Below are 22859 nucleotides of genomic sequence, written 5' to 3' on the forward strand. Positions count from 1 at the left end.
AAACAGCTGGAAAAGCAATAACATGATGACCTTGAATTGATTGCACGGGCTGGTCTGAACAGGGAGATGAAGTAAAATATGGTCTGTATTCTTAAAATGGAAGACATGAAGAGATGGCAAAGTACAGTGAAACTTGTGGTCCTAAGGTGAGTCTCAACTCCTTAGCTGGGAACTGAGACATCTCCAGATGAAGCCTAGAGACCAGAGCTGGGCACCTCACTCACCATGAATAGCAGAGGTCTCTGAGACCTGCAGGGCTAAATGACTTCCAGCTAAGCAGAATTAGAGAAAAGGAGACAAGGTTTTCTAGCTCCACATGTAAATCCAGATCCTTTGCTGCTTCTCACAGGAAACATTCTCTTAGGACACATGATCTATACATGAATCCTGTGCAAATATTTGATAACTTCAGGATTCCCACAGCTGCTGTCTTTAGCAAACCAACATCACCCTCTTCTGGCCAGCGAGCCTTAAGTTAGCTCTTGCTAAGTAGACTTTGATGGAGGATGCCAGTAACTGCAGTCCAGCTAGCTACATGTTTTGTCCTCCTCTCTCATGGAGTCAGAATTTTCCTTTTGCTTTGATGAAGGAGATTTTAAAAACAAACACAAATACATCACAGCCCCACAGACACCATTCTACCAGCCCAGCCTCTCACTTGTTCCTGCTGCCTGACATTTCAGTTCCCTTTTCTGATTTCCTGACACCCTTAAGTTCTGAGCTAAATCTTTGTATAGGCATCCCTGCTAAGAAAACTGGGGTTTCTTTGAGGGAATTTGCCATTATTGAAGCATTTGGTCTCTCTCCAAAAAGAGACTCTACATAAGACTTGATTGTCAATAATTTGCTTCTGTCTGTGTGGAAGATTTTCATGCTGTGTTTGGCTTTGGAAGGTTTATTTTTGCATTAGGTGCTGAGATTTAAGCATCATTTAAGCAAGAAAAAAACCTTGGGCTCAATGACAAAAGCCTGGTTGGAAAGATTTGAATTGAAGGCAAGGTGGAAAGGGCTTATGTCACTGGATTAGGAGCCAAAACTACACTGAGGAACTTTTTAATGGAATCTTTGGTTGTTTTTATTTTTTTAATCTCTCATGTTCATAGAAAGGTTTGGGTTCAAAGGAGCCTTAAAGATCATCTTGGGCAAACTCTCCTGCAATAGGCAGGAACACTTTAGACTAAATTAGGCTGCTCAAAGCCCCATCCAACCTGGCCTTGAACACTTCCAGGGCTGGGGTATCCACAGCTTTCCTGACAACCTGTGCCAGTGCCTCACCACTCTCTCAGTAAAGAATTACTTTCTAACATTAAGCATAAACCTACTGTCTTTCAGTTTGAAGACATTCCCCCTTGTCAAGTCATGTCCTATTTTAGCTCTGTTTTCTTTATCATGTCATAGCCTGGTATAAAACTACTAATGGACATAATAGAAACATGGAAAGTGTGAAGCAACATACACTTACCAGTAGATGAAAAAACAAGGATGCACCTTCCAAGGGGATAAATGGCTTTGGAACCCTGAGTTAGTTCAGCAAGATGAAATCACTAACAAGGAATGTGTTATGCAGACAATGCATTTATTCACACATTACATTTTCCTCAAGTATTCTTTCCTCCATCCAAGAGTGGCATGGCTGCTTTGCCCTTTCTTGCTTGCAAATGATCTGCAGACTGAAGAGGGTTTAATGATAAGAGAACCTTGGAGTTAGAGATACATGATTAGATTCCACCTAAAAGAATTTGAACAAGTTACCTATGTCTGAGTCAAACAGGGACAACAGCACTTCCTGCATCTAGAAATACCACAAGAACTCAAGGCTGAAGCAGTTACAAGCAGAGCGATGATTTTACACATATCAGAGACTATATCATTCTTTGCTATATGATTTTACTCCTACTGAAACCTCTTTAACAATTCACGACACAATTTCTCCTCCAAAGTCCTTCCAGACCCGAACTGTGTCCCTTGCAAGTGTTGTCTCCCAGATCTGTTTATAGATTCCACTGTCATCTTTCATCTGCACTGGTCACAAGGGTATTTAGTGAGATCTCCTGTATTGTAATCTTGCCTTTTGTTTTCAATACAGGTACAAGGGCTCTGCTAGCACAGCTATGATAACAGCAGTGGTACTGGCTAGTCTTAATCTGCTTAGACCTGGACTAAAATCCTTCTTTGACTACCTCACACATAACAAAATCTCAAAAATACTAATAGTGATGAAAACACTTGATCTGTAGGCACAGTATTTTCATGCTGTCAAATTTACCATCTGTCTTGATGATTTTACTCACATTAGGTGACATTTTTAGTTACACATGGAATTGCAGCTTGGTCAATAAATCTGCCTTCCCAAAAAGGTTACTAGGTGTGAGTCAGTGGTTACAAGCAAAGTGAAAACTTCAAGGTACAAGATTTATCCATTATTCAGCAGTGCAATAAGAAAACAGAGCTGACAGCATTTGCAGTACCTTTTTTTAAATACATGATTTCTTTTGTACATCATAGTACTATACACCAATCCACTGCATGTAGTTGTAATGTCCAATTTGAGCATGAAAATAGGAGTGAATATCTAATTCACACCCTAGATCATTCTATTTGATTTTGAATCAAGCTGAAGTTTCTTGCTGTTTACATCAGATAGGAAAAAAGTTCCTGCATATGTACAATAGGTTCAGGGCAGGAAACATTTTGTGGATATCAAACTTAAGTCTTTATTTCCCCGCAATCCTGTATCTCTCAGGTGAAATTAACACAATTGCCATTCAACATTACCTAAAAACCCTCTGTAACTTATATACTACTGCCCTCTACTGCATATACATATATATATGAACCATTGAAACAAACTTAACATCACTATTTTTAGTAAAATATAGCATATTAATTTCTTGCATTTCCTGGGCTCATACTACATTCTGGTTTTGCCTAAAGGATGCTGATTTTGAAGCTAAATATTCCACTTAACTCATCCGTGGATCAGTCTTAAACCAAGGCAAACTATTAACTTAGACCTTTAGAGGAAAGCCACAACTCAATCAAGAGAAAGTCAAAATCATTTCTCAAAACTGCAATCCCATCATTAATGAAATAATTTGGCACAGCAAAATAGCATCAGACAATCTGCAGCTGTAACTGTTACATCTGCAGTGTTACATCTGTAATTCAGCATTAGACTCCACACGTGTCTCTCATGGCTTTGCATCATTCTACCAGGCTGTTATCACCCTGTCCTCCTCTCCCCTGTGCTCTCAGCCTCCCCAGCTTCTTGCAAGAGCTGGCACATGGATTCAGTGCAGGACCCTCCCCATATTAACAGGGAGCTGGAAGAAGGCCATATTCCCCTTTTTCCTGCAATCATATGGGGTCACAAACCTGAGGCAGGCATCAATGAGATCTGTTCTGGGACAAGATGTTCAAATAGTGCATCTAGGACACAGGGAGGAGCAGCAGTCACCAACACTCTACTGGTGTTACAGTCCTTATCACCTTAGAAAAACCCCAGATGCCCACAGAAACACTGCCTAGCATTACAGTTTCTTAAGAGCCACAATGCACTATTTCTAATTGGAAAAAAACTGTTTCATACAACTATAAAACTGTATGGTCATCATGCATGGGTTTGTGGGTCAGTTTGGAAACCAACACCATAAAGGAACTGCAGGCATTTAAAACACTTCACGACTGAGGAACTAATTTCAAAATAACTACCTGAGCAGAATCATAAGGGAACCTGAGAACTTTTTTTAACACAAGACAAGCAAGATACAAGCAAAAAGAAATAGAGTCTCAATCCCACACCTTCATAAATTCAAGAACAATTAACAGTGAACTCCAAATGTACCACAAGACAGTAGGTGTGTTTGGGAGATTAAGGAAGAATTACTGTGAGAGCCACAAATCATCTGTAGGGAAGAAAAACAGCACCAAGTTTTCATTTCCTCTGAGAACTGAGACAGCACATTATTCACAACAGGAGACAATCAGTATTAGATCAACTTTATTATATTATCAAATTTGACAATAAAATATTCAAAATCTATTGAACACATTCATACACAAGAACATATAAAATGCCAGGCCTCAGAATACGTTCTGTACAAAATACTGGTTAGTGTAGAGCAGCAAAGTCACTGCCAAACATTCCCTGAATTTAAGAGGGCCTCGAACACACTGTGCTCCAAGAATTACCTTAATACCAAACATTCCTTCCTTTGGTCTGCAAGTCCTTTGCAATTATTGCTAGTTATTGAAGCTTTCTGCTTTTATACAAATCACATAGTGACTCAAAACCTCTTCAGAAGTACTACAATGACAGCTGAAAGCTTCTTCAGCATTGTCTATACAAGTAGCCAAAAATAAGAAACACATTTGGTCCTCAAGACTAGTTTTGGTTTCTGAAAATATCCTGGAAGAATAAAACTAAGTAAAAATTATGGAGACACATAATTAATGCTTTAGGTATAACAGAGATACATTAGTGAATTCAGACACTTCAGCTGTGCAGTGTGGCAAAGCACCAGAGTTAATCCTCTTATCAAAGTGCCACATTCTCACTAAAGATATTTTTCAGACCTCTCCCTCCACAGGAATGGAGACAGCTCAGAGGCTGTGGCTGCAGCAGGTCTGACAGCAGTGCTCAGTGCTGCCCCTGCAGAGGATCTGCTCAGAGAGCAGCCACTCCTCACACACAGTGCAGGGCTTCCACTTCAGCAACTGGAATAATGCATTCACTTCTCAATGAGAACTGCATCCTAACATACAAGAAACTGCAAATGAAAGGGCTGATGATCATTTGGTAGGGGGAAAAAATATCCCACACTTTCTGGACATACAACTCCAGCCTGTAGATGCACCACAAGCAATCAAAGAACACCAGAGGTGCTGTGCTTGCTGTCACACAGTACTTAGGACTCAGGTACACACATTTCTTTACAACACTACAACAAGGCTTTATAGTGACAAACAACAGAACAAACAAATACAAGCCTTGAAAAATCTCCAGCTTCATTTTACCACTAACTATCACAAGGCTTGTAACAGAAAACTGGTATAGAAATCTTCAGTTTAAAAGATACAGACAACTGATCTCAGAAACAGTACTAGGTTGACAAAATTAGAAAAGAATAAAAAAGTTGTGCTTTTTTCTTCTTTTGGGTCACAAAAAGTGTATTTAAAAAGTACTAAAGAAAAAAAGAGCCCAAGCATTTTTTGAATAATGTATTTTGGAACTTCAAATCACAAAAAACCCTGCAGCTAAATTCTTGCTAGGAGACTGAAAACGCTATTGATTAATGGGTAAGGATCCAAATGAATCTTACAAACATTCTCCAGATCAGGTTAAGAATTGTTTACCTACATTGTTTTCTCATTTTTCAGCCCTTGATGTCTACGTTGGTATCCTGCAATACAACCTCCAGCACCACTCAATCCGGTGCTTGTTAACAGGCATTCTCCTTCAGCAAGAAATACAGATTGTGATTATATGTTTTATGTAATTTATTCAGATAGCCATTTATTCAAAAATTGAGTCAGACCAAGGAAGAGCTTTATCATCTTCGAACAGTCTTGGAACACAAGCCTGAAGCTTATCCAGCTGGCAAGCCCTGCATAAAATAGATCATTTGGCTAAAGGGCAATTTTCTGTGGGGATTTTTTGAAGGAGACATTGAGTTGGCTTTTCCCTCCCTCCTTGTTGTAGGACTTCTTTTGTGGGGATTGCTTGTTTAGGTTGACTGGTTGTGGGGTTTTTTTGTTGTGGGGTTTTTTTTTGTTTTTTTTTTTTAATCTCAGCAGTTACACATTGCAAAGTCAGTACTTACTCTGGAAAAGTCTAGGCAATATTGCTGCTGGACAATAGGGTCCTGGACAAGTGAGGACCAGATTAATGATCCATTTTAAAAATCAGGAAAATGTCTACACTCCCTCAACATAAGCACTAGGAAAAAATGCAGAGGGGGAAATAAAGTTACATAAGGAAGTTAAAACCTAGTAAGATAATTAGTTAGGTGATGACCCTAGTTCAAATTGTTTTGAATTAACAAGAGATTTCTGAATTAAAACTAAAGTCTTAAAACTAACTCCTGGTTCCATTCTACAATAGCAGGAGTTCAAGCCCATCAGTTCAACAGATCTTATTGATATGTCCAGTGGCAGACAACATTTTAGGCATGCTACCAAAATAGTTAAAACTTTAGCCTTTAGACAAATTCAGTTTCTTAAGTAACAAATCCTTAATAGTTTGATGAGTTTCTGCAACTCTTAAAATATTTTTCTTGGAGAACCTAGCATTTTGAAAGCATTCAAAGCTGTGTTTTTAGAAAACTAAGTGCTGTCTAACCGGGTGATTTGTTTTAAAGCAAGCAAGAGAAAATTTTTGAGTATAACTATTTCTCCAACAGGACTTCTGTAATCAAGGTGGTAGATATGATGGCCTTTAGACCTGCACTTCTGTGGAGGTCAGAGTTGAAATTACTATTTTAACATTGAGTAGAACAACACTGTAGGAAATTACAGAACTGCATGTTCAGCAATTAATAGAAACATTTAAGGAGCCACATGTCCCAACTTCTTCAAACAGCAAAAATGAAACTTGTAATCTATGGGAAATTACTTTTAGTCCTAAAGCAAAAAATTTCTTAGTGGAATGCAATGTTGATCCAGTCACTGCTTAGTCAGATAACTGGATCAGAGCCAAAGTATTTGACTGAGAACAAGGTTTATACTCCATACTGGTTTTCATTCCCCACACTATTTCAGAAGTTTACTTTTCTTTAAATACTGCCTACCATCCATTATCATTTCCACCACAGGAGGTTGTTTTCCACCCAGAAATGCAATTCTATACCTTACAGATTGCCAGCATTCAATTAACATTGATTGCTGTGTTACTCCACAATGCTACAGTTACTACAAGCACCAACCACAGTTCGGCTTCATTCCCTCACTGAGAAATAAAGCACAGGCTGAGAATTCCTCAGACTCCAGACTGCATGTGATCAGGGATTCTAGAAGTTGATGAGCAAACCATTTCCTCTTTCTAAAATAACCCAGTAGGGCACTGAATAAAGAAGCTTCAAGTAATTCACACATCTATCTTTTTTCTCCCACAGGCTGTAATAAATAAAAGTCTGGATTGCAACAATGGTAGCACAGTTCCAGGCAGACCTCTTCCCTATTTTACCTAGTAGATATGCACATTTACAAACTAATCCACTGGGAACTGTGGATCAGAATATGCAAGACCCTTTAAAATGCTTACTGTGTTTGCCAAATTGTTAATACCATTCCCTTGGGCATCCAAAATTGCCATCCTTCCCAGCCTTCCACTCCAAACCTGCAAAGACCACACAAAGGAACTCTGGGATCTATGACTCCATGTGGCATGTACAAGGGGCTGCACAGTCTCCAAATGAGTCTGTATGACCATTGGACATAACACCAGAGGCACCAAAATGCATATTTGACAAAACTTTCAGAATGTGAAAATACCATGAAACATCATGAACACAAATCAGAGACAAACAATCATTTAGAATACCAAGCAACTTGAAAACAACCTTTTAAAAAAGCAAAATAAATAATTCAAATATCTAAATATCAAGGGATTAAAAGGCATTTCCCCATATTTAAGGGAAGGCATCACAGGTGAGGAAAATAACTATCAACACAAGGTTATCACAAATCAAAGAGCAGCTTTTTCACATAGGAGATAGTAGTTTCATTGGACAGCATTTGAATGTGCTCGTTTCCTGCAAGTTCAAGCATCACCACTTCCTGTTCTTGCCTGTGCACCCACTTTCTACATTGCAAGGCACTCTGTAAGTTCACTGTGCCATCCCCATCACTGTAGAAGATCTTGGGCTCTCTGTCAGGGAAGCTCTCGTAGTGGAAGGAGTCGGGGGTTTCCACGCCCGTGCCGTAGAGGCAGTGGATGCGCACGCCGGGCGGGGTCATGGCGTACACCAGGGGCTCCGTGTCCTGCCTCATCAGCCAGCCATCCTCAAAGTTAATGTCCCTGTAGAACTTCCAGTAATCCCTCAGTGTGTAGTTGGCTGTGGGGGTGCTCACAAACACCTTGTCTGGAGGCCACGTGTAGTTGTAGGGGAGCATCCAACTCGTGGAAACTGCTGATCTCTGCTGGTCTCTGATCTTGAGGGAACTGATAACAGGGATTCTGTTGTTGTCACCTTAGGGGAAAAAAGTGGAATTTCATTATCCAGAAAGCAAGACATCAATCTTGATCAGCAGCAATTACTAGCACTCATGGTGATAACATGAATAAGTTTGTTCCCCTGGCTTACAGCAACAATCTGAAAAGTTTTTCCTCATTTATGATTACCTTATAAATTAACTTCTGCAAACTGACTTCTAATAACTTCGAAGATTTAAACAGGAGTTCATGAATGACTGAAGTAAATGGCTTAAACACATAACTAAAGGATAATTTATATGCACCTTCCTCCATATTTTAACAGTTGTTCTTCCCCCTTTGCAAAATCAAAAACTGCTTAATAAATACAGTGATTACTTAAAAAACCACACCCTGAGACAAACATGAGTTTATACTCCTTGTTTTTTTCATTATCACAGTGGCTTGTCACACCTCAATTCTTTCATCAGCTGAACTTTGAATTCAATTTTCCATTATATCCAGGTGGTTACAGCATGTAGTGGTCCAGGTCAACCATGCCATATAAAATGAAATGCTGCAACTTAAACCACTCTTCCTGAAAAATATACTTTGGTGCTATTTCAGTTCCATGGGGTGGCACTATTGCTTCAGCAAGGAGACACAAAACACAGTAATGCCATCTTTAGGAGGACTATATGGAGACATTGCTAGTCTGAAATAGATAAACTCCAATGCAGAGCAAGAATCACAAAGGTCCCTAAAAATGGGTCTCATGATACTGTGTGGTGTAACAACTTCACTGTGCACTCCCACTGGTAAGTTACTGAATACTGCTTGGCAGTTTTCAGCAAAGAAAGCCCAAGTTCTGAACTGAACAATGAAAGGAATGTGTACAAGATTTTTTCCAGCAGAATAATCAAACACAGAACCTGACTATCCCAGCCTTCTCTTACAGAACTTTTACAAAGTACTTCTCAAATCCTTTACTTTTCTTGTAAGTGAAGAAGTACAGGATGGCCAACATCACATTTAAGTCAGCAGACACATCAAAACCTTAGGTGTAAGGAAGACACTGCTAACATTTCAACCTTTCAACACATTAAAAAGAGAAACAAACCACAGTGAGCTTTGTGTCTTTGCCCACTACAGTGGGATCAGAAAGATCAAGTAGCTGAAAGTATCACAGAAATCTCCAGAAAACAATTCCACCTGTGTACTGTTTACCACTTCAATAACACAGCTGTGGATTTGACATGAAGTTTCTGGCATCACATATTATAAACAGGAATGGGAGCGGAAAGAATGCATTCATAGAGTGCTTTGTCTTTCCTGCTGAAATGCAGTATTTTCCTTTAAAGCAACAATTCTTTAGCATACTAACCCTAATAATTTTTAAACTCTTAAAGAGAGTTTGGACTAATGCAGTCCAAGGGCTGATGGTGGTGTTTTACTACAGATATTTGAGACATTGATATTTGTACATTCTGATATTATGTTTGCCCACATTACTTTCCCACATGATTCTTAAATTTCTGCTCCAGAACATAGAAGTTTAATACAACAGATACATGGATTAAAATATGACTGACTATATTTTAGTAGAAATTTAGCTATTCATTATGCATAAGTAGAATTAGCCCCTTTGCTTGAGATGCATTATAAAGTGCAGACAAGGTATGAAGAACAAAAGTTTAATCCAACAGAGATATGGGACTATGGAATATAATTGTGTAATTTTATGAGGGTGATATTAACATTTTCAGTTCTTGCCATTTCTGTAGCAAGCAAATACATCAGACAAAGCCTGTAGGAAAAGGGAAATAAATTTTTACAGTGACATTTCAACAGCTTTAATAATGTGTAAATTGGATGTTTGTATCAAATCAAGTTTTCTAATTAGCAATGGAGTAGTGCAGTACTGTTCAGAATCAAATGCCTTTGCTAAGCAAAGTATTCTTTGCTCTGTCCATGCATGGCTGACTCTTGCTGTGTGTTTTGCATTTTGATGAAGTCCAGTTTTTGAGGTCAGCTTTGATTAGGAAGAAGACAGTGGATATCCAAAGCTAACAAGTCAGAAACATGATACAAAACCAAGCCAGAAACACCAAGAACTAAATGTCAAAGCACATGATGTAATTATGGTATCACATGATGGGTAAGTGAACATTTTCCATCAGTCATTTTCAGTTACTTAGTGAAGTATATTATGCTGCTTGATTCAATTTTTTTTTTGTTTTTTAGTCTCTGGCATATCCAGTGTGCTAAATCCAAGACCTCAAATATTCACTTTCCTAATCTGTAGAGTTACAATTTTCACCTGACATTTACACTGTGGACACCAGTTCACCACCATCTCTACAAATTTCCTTTAATGTTAACCTCAAGCAGCTGTGTGATCTTTAATCAAAGGAAACTGCTGAATGCTCTGGAGTCCTTGGTAGCTTTGCAATACTGAACAGCAATCAGGCTGGTGGCAGAAGGGACAGAAAGGGAAGGCATCAGGCCAAACAGCAGACAACACAACAATCTGCTGAAAAAAGGTCAGGAGAGGTCAAGAAGGGAGAAAGCTCACAGTTACAGGATGTGAGAAATCTTAGTCCACCCCCACAAACATGAAAAATAACTGCTGGGTTGCAAGGCTTGAAACATCAAGTTGTTATCACTTACAAAGAAGTATTTTTCCCTTCATGGTACCTTAAACTCTCATCCTGCAGTCCTACAGTCACAGCCTCGTTAGCACACACAGCACAGGGCAAAGCCTCAAATTACCTACCTGAGGCCAGCACACGCAGAGTTTTGGCCACTCCCCCCCACGGAGCACCTAATGACACATAATCCTTGATGTACTTGTCCTTCCAATCCTGAGGCTGGTGGTTCAGGAAGTAGAGGGTGTACATGTTCCCCATGCTGTGGGCAATCAGCACAACAGGGCTCCCATACTGCTCATACAGCAACTCGATCATCTTGCGAAGTGCCACAAAATAGTCTTCATTCTCATCTAAAATATACACATTACACAGTAAGAGTTATTAATTGTGAATGCTGAGCTTTAAAAACAAATAAGCCTTTAAATAATAGTGTTGAACTGTCTGCAGAATTAATAATGCAGACCTCAGAAATTCCAATATTGAATGGGAGGGGTGGGGATTTTGTGTGGATGTACCTTGCTGAAATGGGTTTTTTCTGTTGTTTTGTTCTGGTTTTAAGCAAGTTTTAAGTAGCAAGTTGGTTAAAGAAGGAAAAAAAAACAAAAGCACAACACCAAGCTAGCATTTGTATCCAGGAGTACCCTGGCCCCGAGAACGAAACAAAATTAAGTTTTTAGATTGTGAAGGATGGGAGAAATTATTCAATACATTATTTGCTGGCTAGGAGAGTCAAAATTTTATTAAAGTAACAGTGTATTATTTACTTGGTGCCTTTCTCCAGTCATAAGGTGCTCCTCTTACATCTTCATCACGTTTGTAGCCCCAATCTACTAAACTCTGCACCAACATATAAAAGTAACTTCCTGTAAATATCAGATAAGAGAGAAACAGAAGAGCAACAAGGTTAGCGTGAGAAGCAGCTGTCAGCCACTACTGCAAAACAAGGTTCCAGAGGCAGTATCTGTGACACCATATGTACCCACTAAACCTGCAGTTTGCCTTTAACAATCTAGAAAGCTGCATGCATATTAAACAAAATGAGTTATGCTCACTATCCCCCAAAATCGAGAGAATATCACTACTAAAACTTCTTACTAGATGGCTGACCTCTCAAACCTTTTGGCAGCCAAATGTAGCATACAGAAAGTGGATAAATTTTACTCAGCAGAGGAAAGTTTACCCTTGAACTGCAAGATAACAATTTCTGAGGGGTTTTCAGAGTCATAGCTTTTGTTGACTACAAATTAACAACAAGTAGGGAGTAACAGTTGGCCTGGACTTCAACATTTATTCTTGGAAACAAATGCTTATTATATACCCTAGGGCAGAGCTCCAGAAACTACCCTGAACTTTTTTTATCTCTGGAGTAGTGGACTAAGACTTAAGTAATTGAACATAAAGCTGTAATAGCAAAAAGGGAAATAGCTGCAGACTGCATATTGAAAGATGTTACTTAATACAAGGTTTGACACGTGGGATTTAAGTATTACCACTACTAAATGCATCACAACAGTCTACTGAACACCAGAGCCATGTTTAAGTTTTGAGCAGAACCTCACTTGTTAGTCTTGAATCTTTATCATACTGTCTCTCAAGTGGAGAATTGAATCATGGTGTAAGAGTGACCTAGTGATCATTAAGCACATCACTGCCCTTAAAGAACAGATCCATGCTATGCAGCATGTGAAGCTCAGTCCATTACTGACTATTCCACTCCTCCAGTCTTCAGCCATAGTGAACAACTCATAAAAGCTTATCAAACTCAGAGTTTTCTGAAACATGACTTCTACAAAAGCACCAAACAAAAAAACCTGCAAATACATTAATGCAGAAATCTTTTGCAGCACAAATGCAATTATATAATTATTCTGACACCAGCGAAATACAAGGAGCTACACACTGTGGTACCATATCTCCCCATCCAATTAACCCATTCCTAAGGCCAAAGAACATCATGCTCAGAACTCGTGCGTTTATTTGTTTTGCTTGTCAAGCTTCTGTCACAGAATTTTCTACTCAATGCATCTCATTTTCAGAAAGCATCTGTCCTCAATACGGCTACTCATATTTCATCCACCAAACTTAGATTTGACTAAATACCATGGAATCTTCTTGTCTCAATCAGTCAGGCCACGCAACAAATGAAACAATACAATGCAATGAAAACTCTTAAAAGCCGAGTGATTTGAAATCACATTTCAGGAGCTTGTTGCATAAAGACAAACTAGAAAAACCCTCCAAATGACACAGCACTCCAGACACAGCTTGTACATACCAACGCTCCTTTTACTTGGGTCAAGAAATTCCAAGGAAAACGTCTGCCCAAAGCCTGGCACTCTGATATCCACTCCATCTGGTGGTTCTGTGATCTTACTTGTTCGATTATACACCAGCCTGGGGAGGAGGGGAAGAAAAACAATGAAAAAAGCCATGAAACATGTTTTATTGCCACATGACAACCCTCAATTACACTGGGTCTTACATTCTGAGTGCAGTACAAGGACTTTAAGTGCTGTTACTCAGAAGGAGGAAAAATCCCAACCCAAGCAGACATGATCAGAGTACTCTCATGGCTAAGAGATTATACAGTGCAAACAATTATTTTAATTACTTCAATGCTTCATGGTGCACAATCTAAGGCTTTTTGTCTCTGTAAAACTGAGCATATGGAAGTGCAACTGAACTTCATCTTTAAAATATCAGCTTCTTTATATAGTTCTACACCACTTGACTTTGCATCAAGCCACAAAATGGAAAAACTTATAAAGAGCACAGGAATGTGGCAATAGGACAGAAAATACCTATTAAATCAGACATGATAAATATTAACCTACCTAAAAATAATTCATTTCTATTTAACTAGAAACACCCATACCAGCATAAGGGAATACTTTATTTCCTGACTAATGACAACTGGCACCTCAGGAAACATATTGAGGTACTGAGTGTTGTGTAAATACTTTTCAAATCAACTCAGGATGCGAAGAATCTGGAGCATTGAGTCAGGAGTTTATTTCTTTAATCATCTCTGTTATTACAGTTGGGGGTTGGTTTGTTTTTAATACCAAATCAATACAATTGCCATTTCTGAATGCAAGTTTTTGCCCCTAGATGGAGTCTAAGAATCTAAACCAATGCACAAATCTCTTAACAAAAATCTCTCTAATCCATAAGGCACAGGGCAAGACAAAGCAGACTGCTTTACGACAGCTCAGTACATTCATAAAAGAGCAACATGCCAACACAATAGTTTTTAATTGCACCTGCAATTATTTCTTGTTTTCATACATATATTTCTATTATTTTTACAAGAACACTAATAAAACAGATTGGAAATAACATGAAAGTTTTAATTTGGCAATTTTTAAGACTAAAATATTTCAGGTGGAACATCCTGTGCATCAGTTTCTGCCCATTTCCTCTTGTCCTATTGCTTAGCAAAAAAAAAAAAAAAAAGCAGAACACCTCCTTGAGATAAAGCCATAGAGTTGTCTAACAAGTGCTCAAACCTACACTGAGTCACTGGTAGAAGAGAAAGGGGAAGAAATTAAGAGAATCTCTGCTCCTCATCAGCAATTACAGCCACTTGAGATGAAACAGAGCTAAATCTTCAGACCCATCCTGTTAGCCTACCCAGCAGAATTCCAAGTCATTCCTCTCACTGGTCTTGAATCAGAAAAGGAATTTAAAGACAGCCATTCTGCATGTCAGCCTATGGAAAGGATGTAACTGCAAAGAGCAACATTCCTGCTCTTACCTGATATTATCAATCCAGCAGTCAATGATGACAGGCAGAAGCAATTCTAGATTCAGCCAGAGTGTAAAATAACTGTCTGTCTTCTTAGAGCAGAGATAGTGCACCACTGATGGCTTATCTAACTTTGCTTCCAACTGATTACCTAAGTCCCCTGGAACTGAAAAATATAAAGAAGCGAGAGATATAAAAAGAAGACAATTAAAGCATATAACATTTTCTATTGCAGTATACACAGCTAAATACTGTAGCCCTTATGTGCATTTTCACTGCACCCAGAGACACCATCAGCTTTTGTAATTCTAAAACTACTACATAAGAAGAAGGTACTACATATACATTTTCCACTGAAAATATAGAAATATTTTCAAAGCTCATTACCTGAAAAACCAACATGTAGAATGATTCTGGATGAACAGCTCCTAACTCCAAAGAGCAGACTATAAAGGAGCATGTAAGGCCACGGGTATGAAAAAAAAAGATTGTCTAGGACATCACCAAACTGATCTGTGTTTTCAAGTACAAACTGAATCTTTCTGAAAGAACTTTTTTTCCAGAGCATCACAACTACACAACTTTGTTCTCTTAAAACAGTTGCCTGCAAACTATCAATTTGACATTAGAAATGTAAGAAGTAAAAAATTGATTTATATTACTTATCTTCCTTTCTTCACACAAGACCAGACTTTTACAACAAAAGACATGGTTGGCTAACAATGTAAAAATGCAGTTTCATCTCTTTTACATTCAGGTTTTGGCAACAACAGTTACTTTTTTTTCCTTTTGGATACCTTACATGAGTAAGACTCGGTGGAAAGGGTCTTGGCTATTTGCACCTTCTTAAGGCACACACTAAATGTCAGTATTCCTTTGACTAAGGTTTATTCTTCATTATTTTTTAAACCCTAGATGGAAACAGGAATATTTTCCCAAATTAGAATTAGTCTTAAGCAAACACTAACAATTTTCAGCACCAAGTTTTCAGAGAAACTTACATTCTGTTAGGTTTAGTAATTTTTTCCTCAAGAACTAGAGAGAGAAAAACATTTCAGTAACTGAAAAGTTTTTCTGTATTAGAAAGATTTAGAAGTTAGGCACTTCTTAAGGGTTCCCTCTGCTCCTTTCAGGTCCACAAAGCCCCCTTTTTAGGGTGTGCATGTCAAGGTTTAGTTTTGAAGTTTTTTAATGCAGGTCTACCAATATATTTGTTCCCCCTATCCTCCAGTACACTGTGCAACCAAATCAGTTTGAGTTCTATAATACACTGATACTTAGCAATGGTTTAAGGAAAGAGAGAGTATCATTTAGCAGAATGTCTAATTTAACTGGAAAACCAGATGTGCTTTTAGAAAAAAAGTTATTGCAGAACTGAAAAAGGCCAAAACTTCAGATAACCACATTCTTACAACCTCCAACCACAGCAGGTTATGCTCCACCACGAGATGTACCTCAGGATTTCTTTATTAACTACCTCTACTTTCTCATTAGGTTTTTAGGAGCTTTATTCTTGTCACCTTAAGTGAAACGTTAAAAGGCACAGTAGCTGACCATGGTTTATTTTAGGTCATATTTCAAGGACTCTGATATACTGGAAAGCATAGTAAGGGAGATTTCAGCATTGCATCACACCTTAGAAAGAGTTTACTGAAGTTCAGTCTTGTAACCTCACAAAATCCTACTTAGGAATTGCTTAGAAAACTAAGGCAACAACTTGTTCCAGTCTCATGCCTCTGCCCTATCAGTGCTTCTAATTGGAAAGGGAACAGAATGCAATTCTATTTATATCAATCTTTCATGACTGGCCAGTTTCAGCAGCAGACCTTCCAAGGACAGAACAGGTTGATTTTGTCTTCAGTTTCAATGCAAAACAAAGAAGGGTGACATTTTGTTCTAGCCTAGAATCTCACTTCCTTGGGTAAAAATAAAGTTCTTCCAGCAAAGACACCCTTCAAAGACTTAGACAAACACCTGGGGTATTAGAGTTTGGAGAACTTGCTGAGGTTTACAAACTGCACTCAATCAATCACAAGCACTTCTGCTCAGAGTAAGGAAAACTCACAGCTGAAGAAGTTTCAGATTATAATCAAGATACATCTATCAACAAAGCACTGAAAGCAGGAAACTGTACAAAATCTCACTTGGATTGATCTCAGATTAACTGCAACTCTCATTTAGTTCAGATATTTTATCTTCAAGCTTCTGGAGGATAGAGGCTCTGCTCCTGTGTCCAATTAAGGACACAAGATGAGAAACATGACATACTGGTGTTACTCAAGGGATGATAAGAAACAAGATGAAAAATGGCAATTTTTTTCAATTCTAAAGAGAAGATATCTTTGCACAAGTTCTACCTGTGCAAAGATAAATACTGTAGCTAAAAAATAAATTCTGATGTACAGGTATTATGCCTGTTTGTCTGTAAAGCAGGGATTAACAAAAATGTTTTTGTCATGTTTACATTTCCATATTAAAGGTGAAGCTGCTAATCACTATCACTCACAGCTTAGGGCTCTTTTATTTTCTAAAGTATACTTTGCAAACTGAAGTTGCTTTGTGATGAACCTATGGGAAATAAAATACAAATTTTTGATTTTGAGATTATGGAAAAAAACATGCAAGATCTTCAGCCTTCAACCCAACCAGCTTAACGGTGTTAATGATTTACATTTGGCTGGAGAACTACTTAGTGGTTTTTTATAAGTAACAGGTTAAAAAATATCACACTGAAGATTAATTCTGTAGGTTAAGGATGTAGCTTTCTAAATTTTCTATGGTGGAATTTGAAAGCAGTAGAAAAACATGTTTCCCTTTGCTTTCAGTCCATACAGAGGATGGACCTGCAGGCAGAGTAATCTGTATGCAATTTTTCTACTCCTCATCTACCAATATCTGCAGCTCCTAAAGCTTTTTGCTGGAAATATTAAAGAGAGTTCTTTAAAGTTCTAAAAGTTCTTTTTAAAGTCTGCAAACTGACCCCAAAATAACTTGTTTGTGAAGTTCTGCAAAACACATCAGCACTAGTTAAGACCGGATGTCCAAGACAAGATCTTCAGCAGTGCCCTGCTTCCCTAATTTGCAGCTGTGTAATTCCTCTGTTGATTTCAGAACTGCAACATTTGGAAAAATTAGATTTCTTATTCAGCAGAAAAATGTGTTTCCATAAGATTTTGTGTTCTATCAGTTCTAGAACATCCTCCTTTTTCACAAAGATGCTAATCCCAACAAAACTCACTCTAATACATCAATAAGCCAAATTCTTCCAATATTCATAGTATCCTTGGCTAATTTTTTGGTTTCATATGGCCTGACAAAACTAGTGTATCTCCATCTGGGATGTGTTTTTATATGATTAAATTGTAAAGAAAAGCACATTTAGAAATATCATTAGAGTTTAAGACAGGTAACAGACTGTGAATTGCAGTAATTAGCTTTAGGATACATTCTTACTCCTGCCTATCACTATCCTTAAGTCTTAATGACAGATTCACAGTTCCCACCAAGAGACAATAAGCAAATTGCACACTAAAAGTGACTTGCCTTAAGACTGCTCAGATAACAAAGAAAAAAGATCATCCAACAAATGTCCAAATATGAGGATCCTTAGGAAAAAAAAAAGGTACCCATTTAATAACAGGGTGAGGAGCCAGAATATTTTTTCATGCAGGGGAAAAAGAAAAAAAGAGGGCCATCTGTTGGTATTTTTTCATTGCTTTTATCTGAAATGCAAATGCCTTTGGGTATTTATCAACTATTGTAACTTTTTAGCCAGTATTATTTCCTCAAATAACTGTCATCTCTTTGGTTCTATAAATTAGTCTTCCTTCAAAATGAAGCAACTTCCCAGGAAAATTAATTTTAAACTCTGACTACAGGTCCCTGAGAATATCTTGAAGCAGCTCATAGACTCCATGGACTGCCACAGAAAAGGCCTTGTTTAAAATTAGGAACAAGAAAGCAAACAACGTCTCACATGATACTTCCAGATACCTTGGATCACATGAGGCATAAACATTTAAATCACTCCTGACATCTAGCCAGCTGACCGTACAAACATACACAGCTCAATTAGCAGTCAGCAGGAATTCACAGGCACAGCTCCTTTGCATGTAAATCAATTATTAACAAACTTCATTTAGGTGTCTTTCTAGAAAACTTTAGCCAAGTACCTAACAAATTGTTTGCAGAAGGTATCAGAACATTGATATAGTTATTGTGTTGAGTCAGCTGTAAAAGGTAAAGAGTTCAGTGCATCTGACACTGATCTTATAAGGATGGGTTACCAGCTCCAAAAATGCTTAAGACACGAGATAGTATGCAGTGATTATTGATGGACTGTATCAGAGAATGAAGGAGGGAGAACAGCCACAAAAACTACTTGAAACTAGCATTAAAGACAAGCCTGTTGAACATCACCAAACTGATAAGAGAAGTGTAAAAAATTATAGTTCATCTAAATATAAAGCAGATATGCAGAAGTAATTGCACAGAATATATGCAATATACATTTTTAGTAGATATTTTAGTAGAACAGAGCACTCAGCGGGTTATTTTCGTTCTTAAAGGAGATTTTTCTGTATGATTACATCATCCTGGCTAAATAGAAAACACTTTAAAAAAGGCATAAAAGCATGTCAGTATCATAATTAGTCCCTTTTCCCTCAAAACACTTGGGAAAGGAATCTGAGACAATCACCTTAAGTTTTAATGAGAATTGTACCTTATATCAGGCCTTCAAGCAGGCTCTTTGACTTTCACCTGCTGCGTCTTCTTCTCTGATGCCACTATTATATAAATATAAATCTTATTTATATTTATATATTTTTTAAATCTCATAGAAAACTGAGCAATTGCACTGCAGTATTTTGCTGTCAGTTACAACCCATGGCAATTTGGTCCCTGGTGCTGTTCCCTTGGTATGAATGAACGCTCCAGGTAGAGCAGGTCCTGCTCCTAAGGCACCTCGAGGATGCACAGACCAGCTTAAAAACAACCTAACCCAAGCCATGTGATGCCACTCTCCACATTCTTTGTGCCAACTCCTCCATTAAAGTAATTCAACTACAGAATTAATCACTTCTTCCTCATCAGGTTATTTCCTCATGCTTCAGCAAGACAAAGGACTCCACAAAGTGGCCAACAAACAGGTACAAGGAAAGCTGGGTGAGCACTAAGGAGCTGTTAGACTTGCACAGCTGTTCCACAGAGCCACCTTTCACCTGAGCCAGCTGGGGGCTCCCCAAATCTGAGAGCTGCTGCCATCACAGCTGTGGCCAAGAGTTACAACACTGTCTTCATGCAGCTGTTTTCAGATGCGAGATTCCTCAAAGCAGCAGTTTGTCAGTACCTGGGCAGCAGAACAGAAGTTACCCACACATGAGCAACACTCCATGTTTTGCAAGATTCTGCTCTAAGTTCCCCTCTGTTACTTGGGTAAGCATAGATTGCAACTGCAAAGTGGGGTCGTTACACAAAAGGTTTGAGAGCAAGCTACACTGAGTCTTGTGACCATCCCTGATCCAAAACATTTCTGAAGTGATCACTATGTTGACAACACTCCTTTAAACAGCATTTCTTCTTTCTTTATTCCTTAAGATCAGGTTGCCAACTTGCCACATACAGAGCATGACCAAATTTAATTCCCCTTTTTACTGAGGCGTGTTAACCTCCAAAGAGATCAAGAGGGAGTGCTTTGATCATGAGAACCTGTTTACTATTAGATAAAAATTTATTTTAAAACTGAACTTACATGAGAAATTAGGAGTCTAGATGCCAGTCTGATAAATCAGGAGGATCAACTCTGTATTCCTACCTCATATGGGCTTCAAATTCATCTCAAGCTTGTATAGGCTTGTATAATGCAGACTTACAGCTCTAAATCTTTTTCATTTGTGTATCCAGGTGATGTGGGTTTTTCTCCCTTCCCCCAAACACCTGTGTTAAGCCAGCACTTAGAATGCGTCCCTAAATGATTCTCATAACCCCTTCCATCATCCTCATCACAGCAATTCCTAAAAAGCTTATTTTAACATGCCACACGTGCAAGAAGGAGGAGAACTGGGCAACAAAAAATCCAGCAAATTTTAAAATGCAGAGACTGACTAGAACACTGAGAGATACAAGTTCTGCAGCATTTGATGAAAATTCACTGTAACAGCAAGAAAGTCTGTTGTAAAGCACTCCAGATGAATGTGTGCTCAGTATTTACCAGAATGTCTCTTCAGGAAATGTAGGTCAGCCACAGTTCTTAAAACCGTCCTTAGGGAACATATATACTTACAGAAGATCCATCAGTAGTAAATCCACACTTCTACAGCCAGTAACCCTTTCTGCCAGTTGCTTTTAAATCTTTGATTCCTTCCCAGATAGAATTCAATAAAATCAGCAACTAAAACATCTCTGTCATCAGGAAGCTTGCACTGGAGCAAGTGCCAAGGCCTGTTGCTACATCCGGCACCACAGAGGGGAAAGATGGCATAAAAGATTGTTTCTAGCCTCCCCAGACAGAATTCAAAGAATTCTTCCTGCTTCAACTCCTGCCTCTTAGGACGGCCTTCTGCAGTTTCTACTTCCAAACCACAGCCCGTCAGTCAGTTCAGAGACCTAAGAACTGTGGATTTGTACACACTGTACCCTGAGATAACAAGAACATTTTTAATATGCTCTGGTAGAGTTTGCCCTTCTAAGTCAGAAGTTTGTAACAGTAGTAACAAAGTCACCATCAGAGCCTAAATTATTATCAAGAAATGGAGACTGAACTGAACAACATGCCACTTTTCCCATCTTCTTCGTTCTTTTTCCCCTGTGATCATCAAGGTTAATCAATAATAACAACATGCAGCATTGCTGAATATATTCACAGGACTGGCTACTGACATTACTGTCACTAAATACACTTGCTTCTTGGAATGCTTAAGAACTACAGTTTCAGTAGACAAGTTATTGAAACATTAAAAATTTATTTACATCTTATTACCAATGGATACAACAAGCAACTAACAAGTATAACTTATTAACTAGCACATTAATATTATCTGCATATTCATCACAAACTATTTTGTGTTAACAGGTGAAACGACAGGCCAGTAACAAATACTCGTTTTTCATGTCATATGATGAAATGCTTTCTTTTTTAATTTTGTAATTCAACTGCTGGAACACCCAATCACTCCTCCGTCCACATCTGATTCTAACCTCCTTCACGAAAGGTTCCTAGAGAGGAAAGACTTAAGCAGGGATGCTCTGGTGTTACTTAATGAGCTCGATGCATATTAAAATGAGCCTTGTCTGTCCCCGTCCGTCTGCCAGGCCAAGGCAGCCCCAGCCCGGATCTCCCTCCGCTGGGCCGGGCCGGGCCGAGCTGCCAGCGCCGGGGCAGCTGCGGAGCCGCCGCTCGGTGCGGGCTCTGCGCCCCCGGTACCCGCGGAGCCCGGGCACTGCCAGCGGCGGGCGGGGCGCGCTCCCCCGCGGCCGTGCCGAGCCCGCAGCGCCCCGGGCCCCCGCCGCCCCCGCCGGGGGTGGGTAACGGGGCCGGCGGGCTCGGCTCAGTTCAGCCCGGCCCCGCAGCGCCCGCCCTGCCGTCCCCCGGCTCTTACCCAGCACCACGGGCGGCCCCGCGGGCCGGCGGCGCGGCGCGCTCCCGCCACCAGGACACAGCAGCAGAAGCAGGAGGAGGCTGAGGAAGGAGCTCCGTCCGGAGCGCAAGAGGAGCCTGGCGCCAGCCGGCAGGAACATCGCCCCTGCGCATAACCCCGGGGCCAGGAGCCGCCACCGCTGCGCCGGGGCTGCCGCGGCCCGGCCAGAGTGCGGCCCCGCCGCCCGGCACGGCCAGAAAAGGGCCCGCCCGCCCCGCCGGGCCCGCCCCCGCCCGCGTCACCGCCGAGCGGGGGGGGGGGGGCGCGCCGCCGGGGCCCCGGCTGTGGCTCGGCCTGCGGAGCCGCCGTTCGGCCCCGGCTGTGAGAGCTCAGTCCTCCTGCGGAAAGCCCTGTCAGTGTGGCGGCCCTGGCTGTGGGAGCTCCATTCCCCCTCGGAAAGCCATGTCAGTGTGGCGGCCCCGGCTGTGGGAGCTTCATTCCCCCTCAGAAAGCCCTGTCAGTGTGGCGGCCCGGGCTGTGGGAGCTCGTTCCCCCTCAGAAACCCCTGTCAGTGTGGCGGCCCCGGCCGCAGGCACAATCGGCTGCTCCGGACAGGTAGGGACAGTTGCCCCCCGGTCTGCTGGGGCCGGCAGAAAACTCTGAGGAGGGAGATGTGCTGAGGGAGATGAGCGTTTGTCTCTCATTATTACGTCTACAGTTGTTTGGTCGTGAAAAAGTAACAGTGAAGTAAT

General features: G+C 40.0%; 1 protein-coding gene across 1 annotated transcript; it reads right to left on the bottom strand.

The window, feature by feature from the left end:
* Positions 1-3990: 3990 nt before the first annotated feature.
* On the bottom strand, positions 3991-22351 carry PLA2G15 (phospholipase A2 group XV). The gene is made up of 6 exons (XM_030956226.1): positions 22129-22351; positions 14540-14696; positions 13058-13176; positions 11547-11645; positions 10908-11132; positions 3991-8189 (listed from the first exon to the last, which is right to left on the bottom strand). The coding sequence occupies exons 1-6, from the start codon at positions 22265-22267 to the stop codon at positions 7678-7680; spliced, it is 1251 nt and encodes a 416-aa protein (XP_030812086.1). The 5' UTR covers positions 22268-22351; the 3' UTR covers positions 3991-7677.
* Between the last annotated feature and the right edge of the window lie 508 nt (positions 22352-22859).

The sequence above is a fragment of the Camarhynchus parvulus genome, chromosome 11 (assembly GCF_901933205.1).
Source record: "Camarhynchus parvulus chromosome 11, STF_HiC, whole genome shotgun sequence".
Classification (NCBI taxonomy): domain Eukaryota; kingdom Metazoa; phylum Chordata; class Aves; order Passeriformes; family Thraupidae; genus Camarhynchus; species Camarhynchus parvulus.

Excerpts from the sequence above, each read along its gene's own strand:
- PLA2G15 (XM_030956226.1), bottom strand. The coding sequence starts at position 22,267 with ATGTTCCTGCCGGCTGGCGCCAGGCTCCTCTTGCGCTCCGGACGGAGC. Across the intron at positions 14,697-22,128 it reads GGGGCCGCCCGTGGTGCTGG|TTCCAGGGGACTTAGGTAAT; the intron begins GTAAGAGCCGGG and ends TATATTTTTCAG. Across the intron at positions 13,177-14,539 it reads TGCTGGATTGATAATATCAG|GCTGGTGTATAATCGAACAA; the intron begins GTAAGAGCAGGA and ends CCTCCTCCCCAG.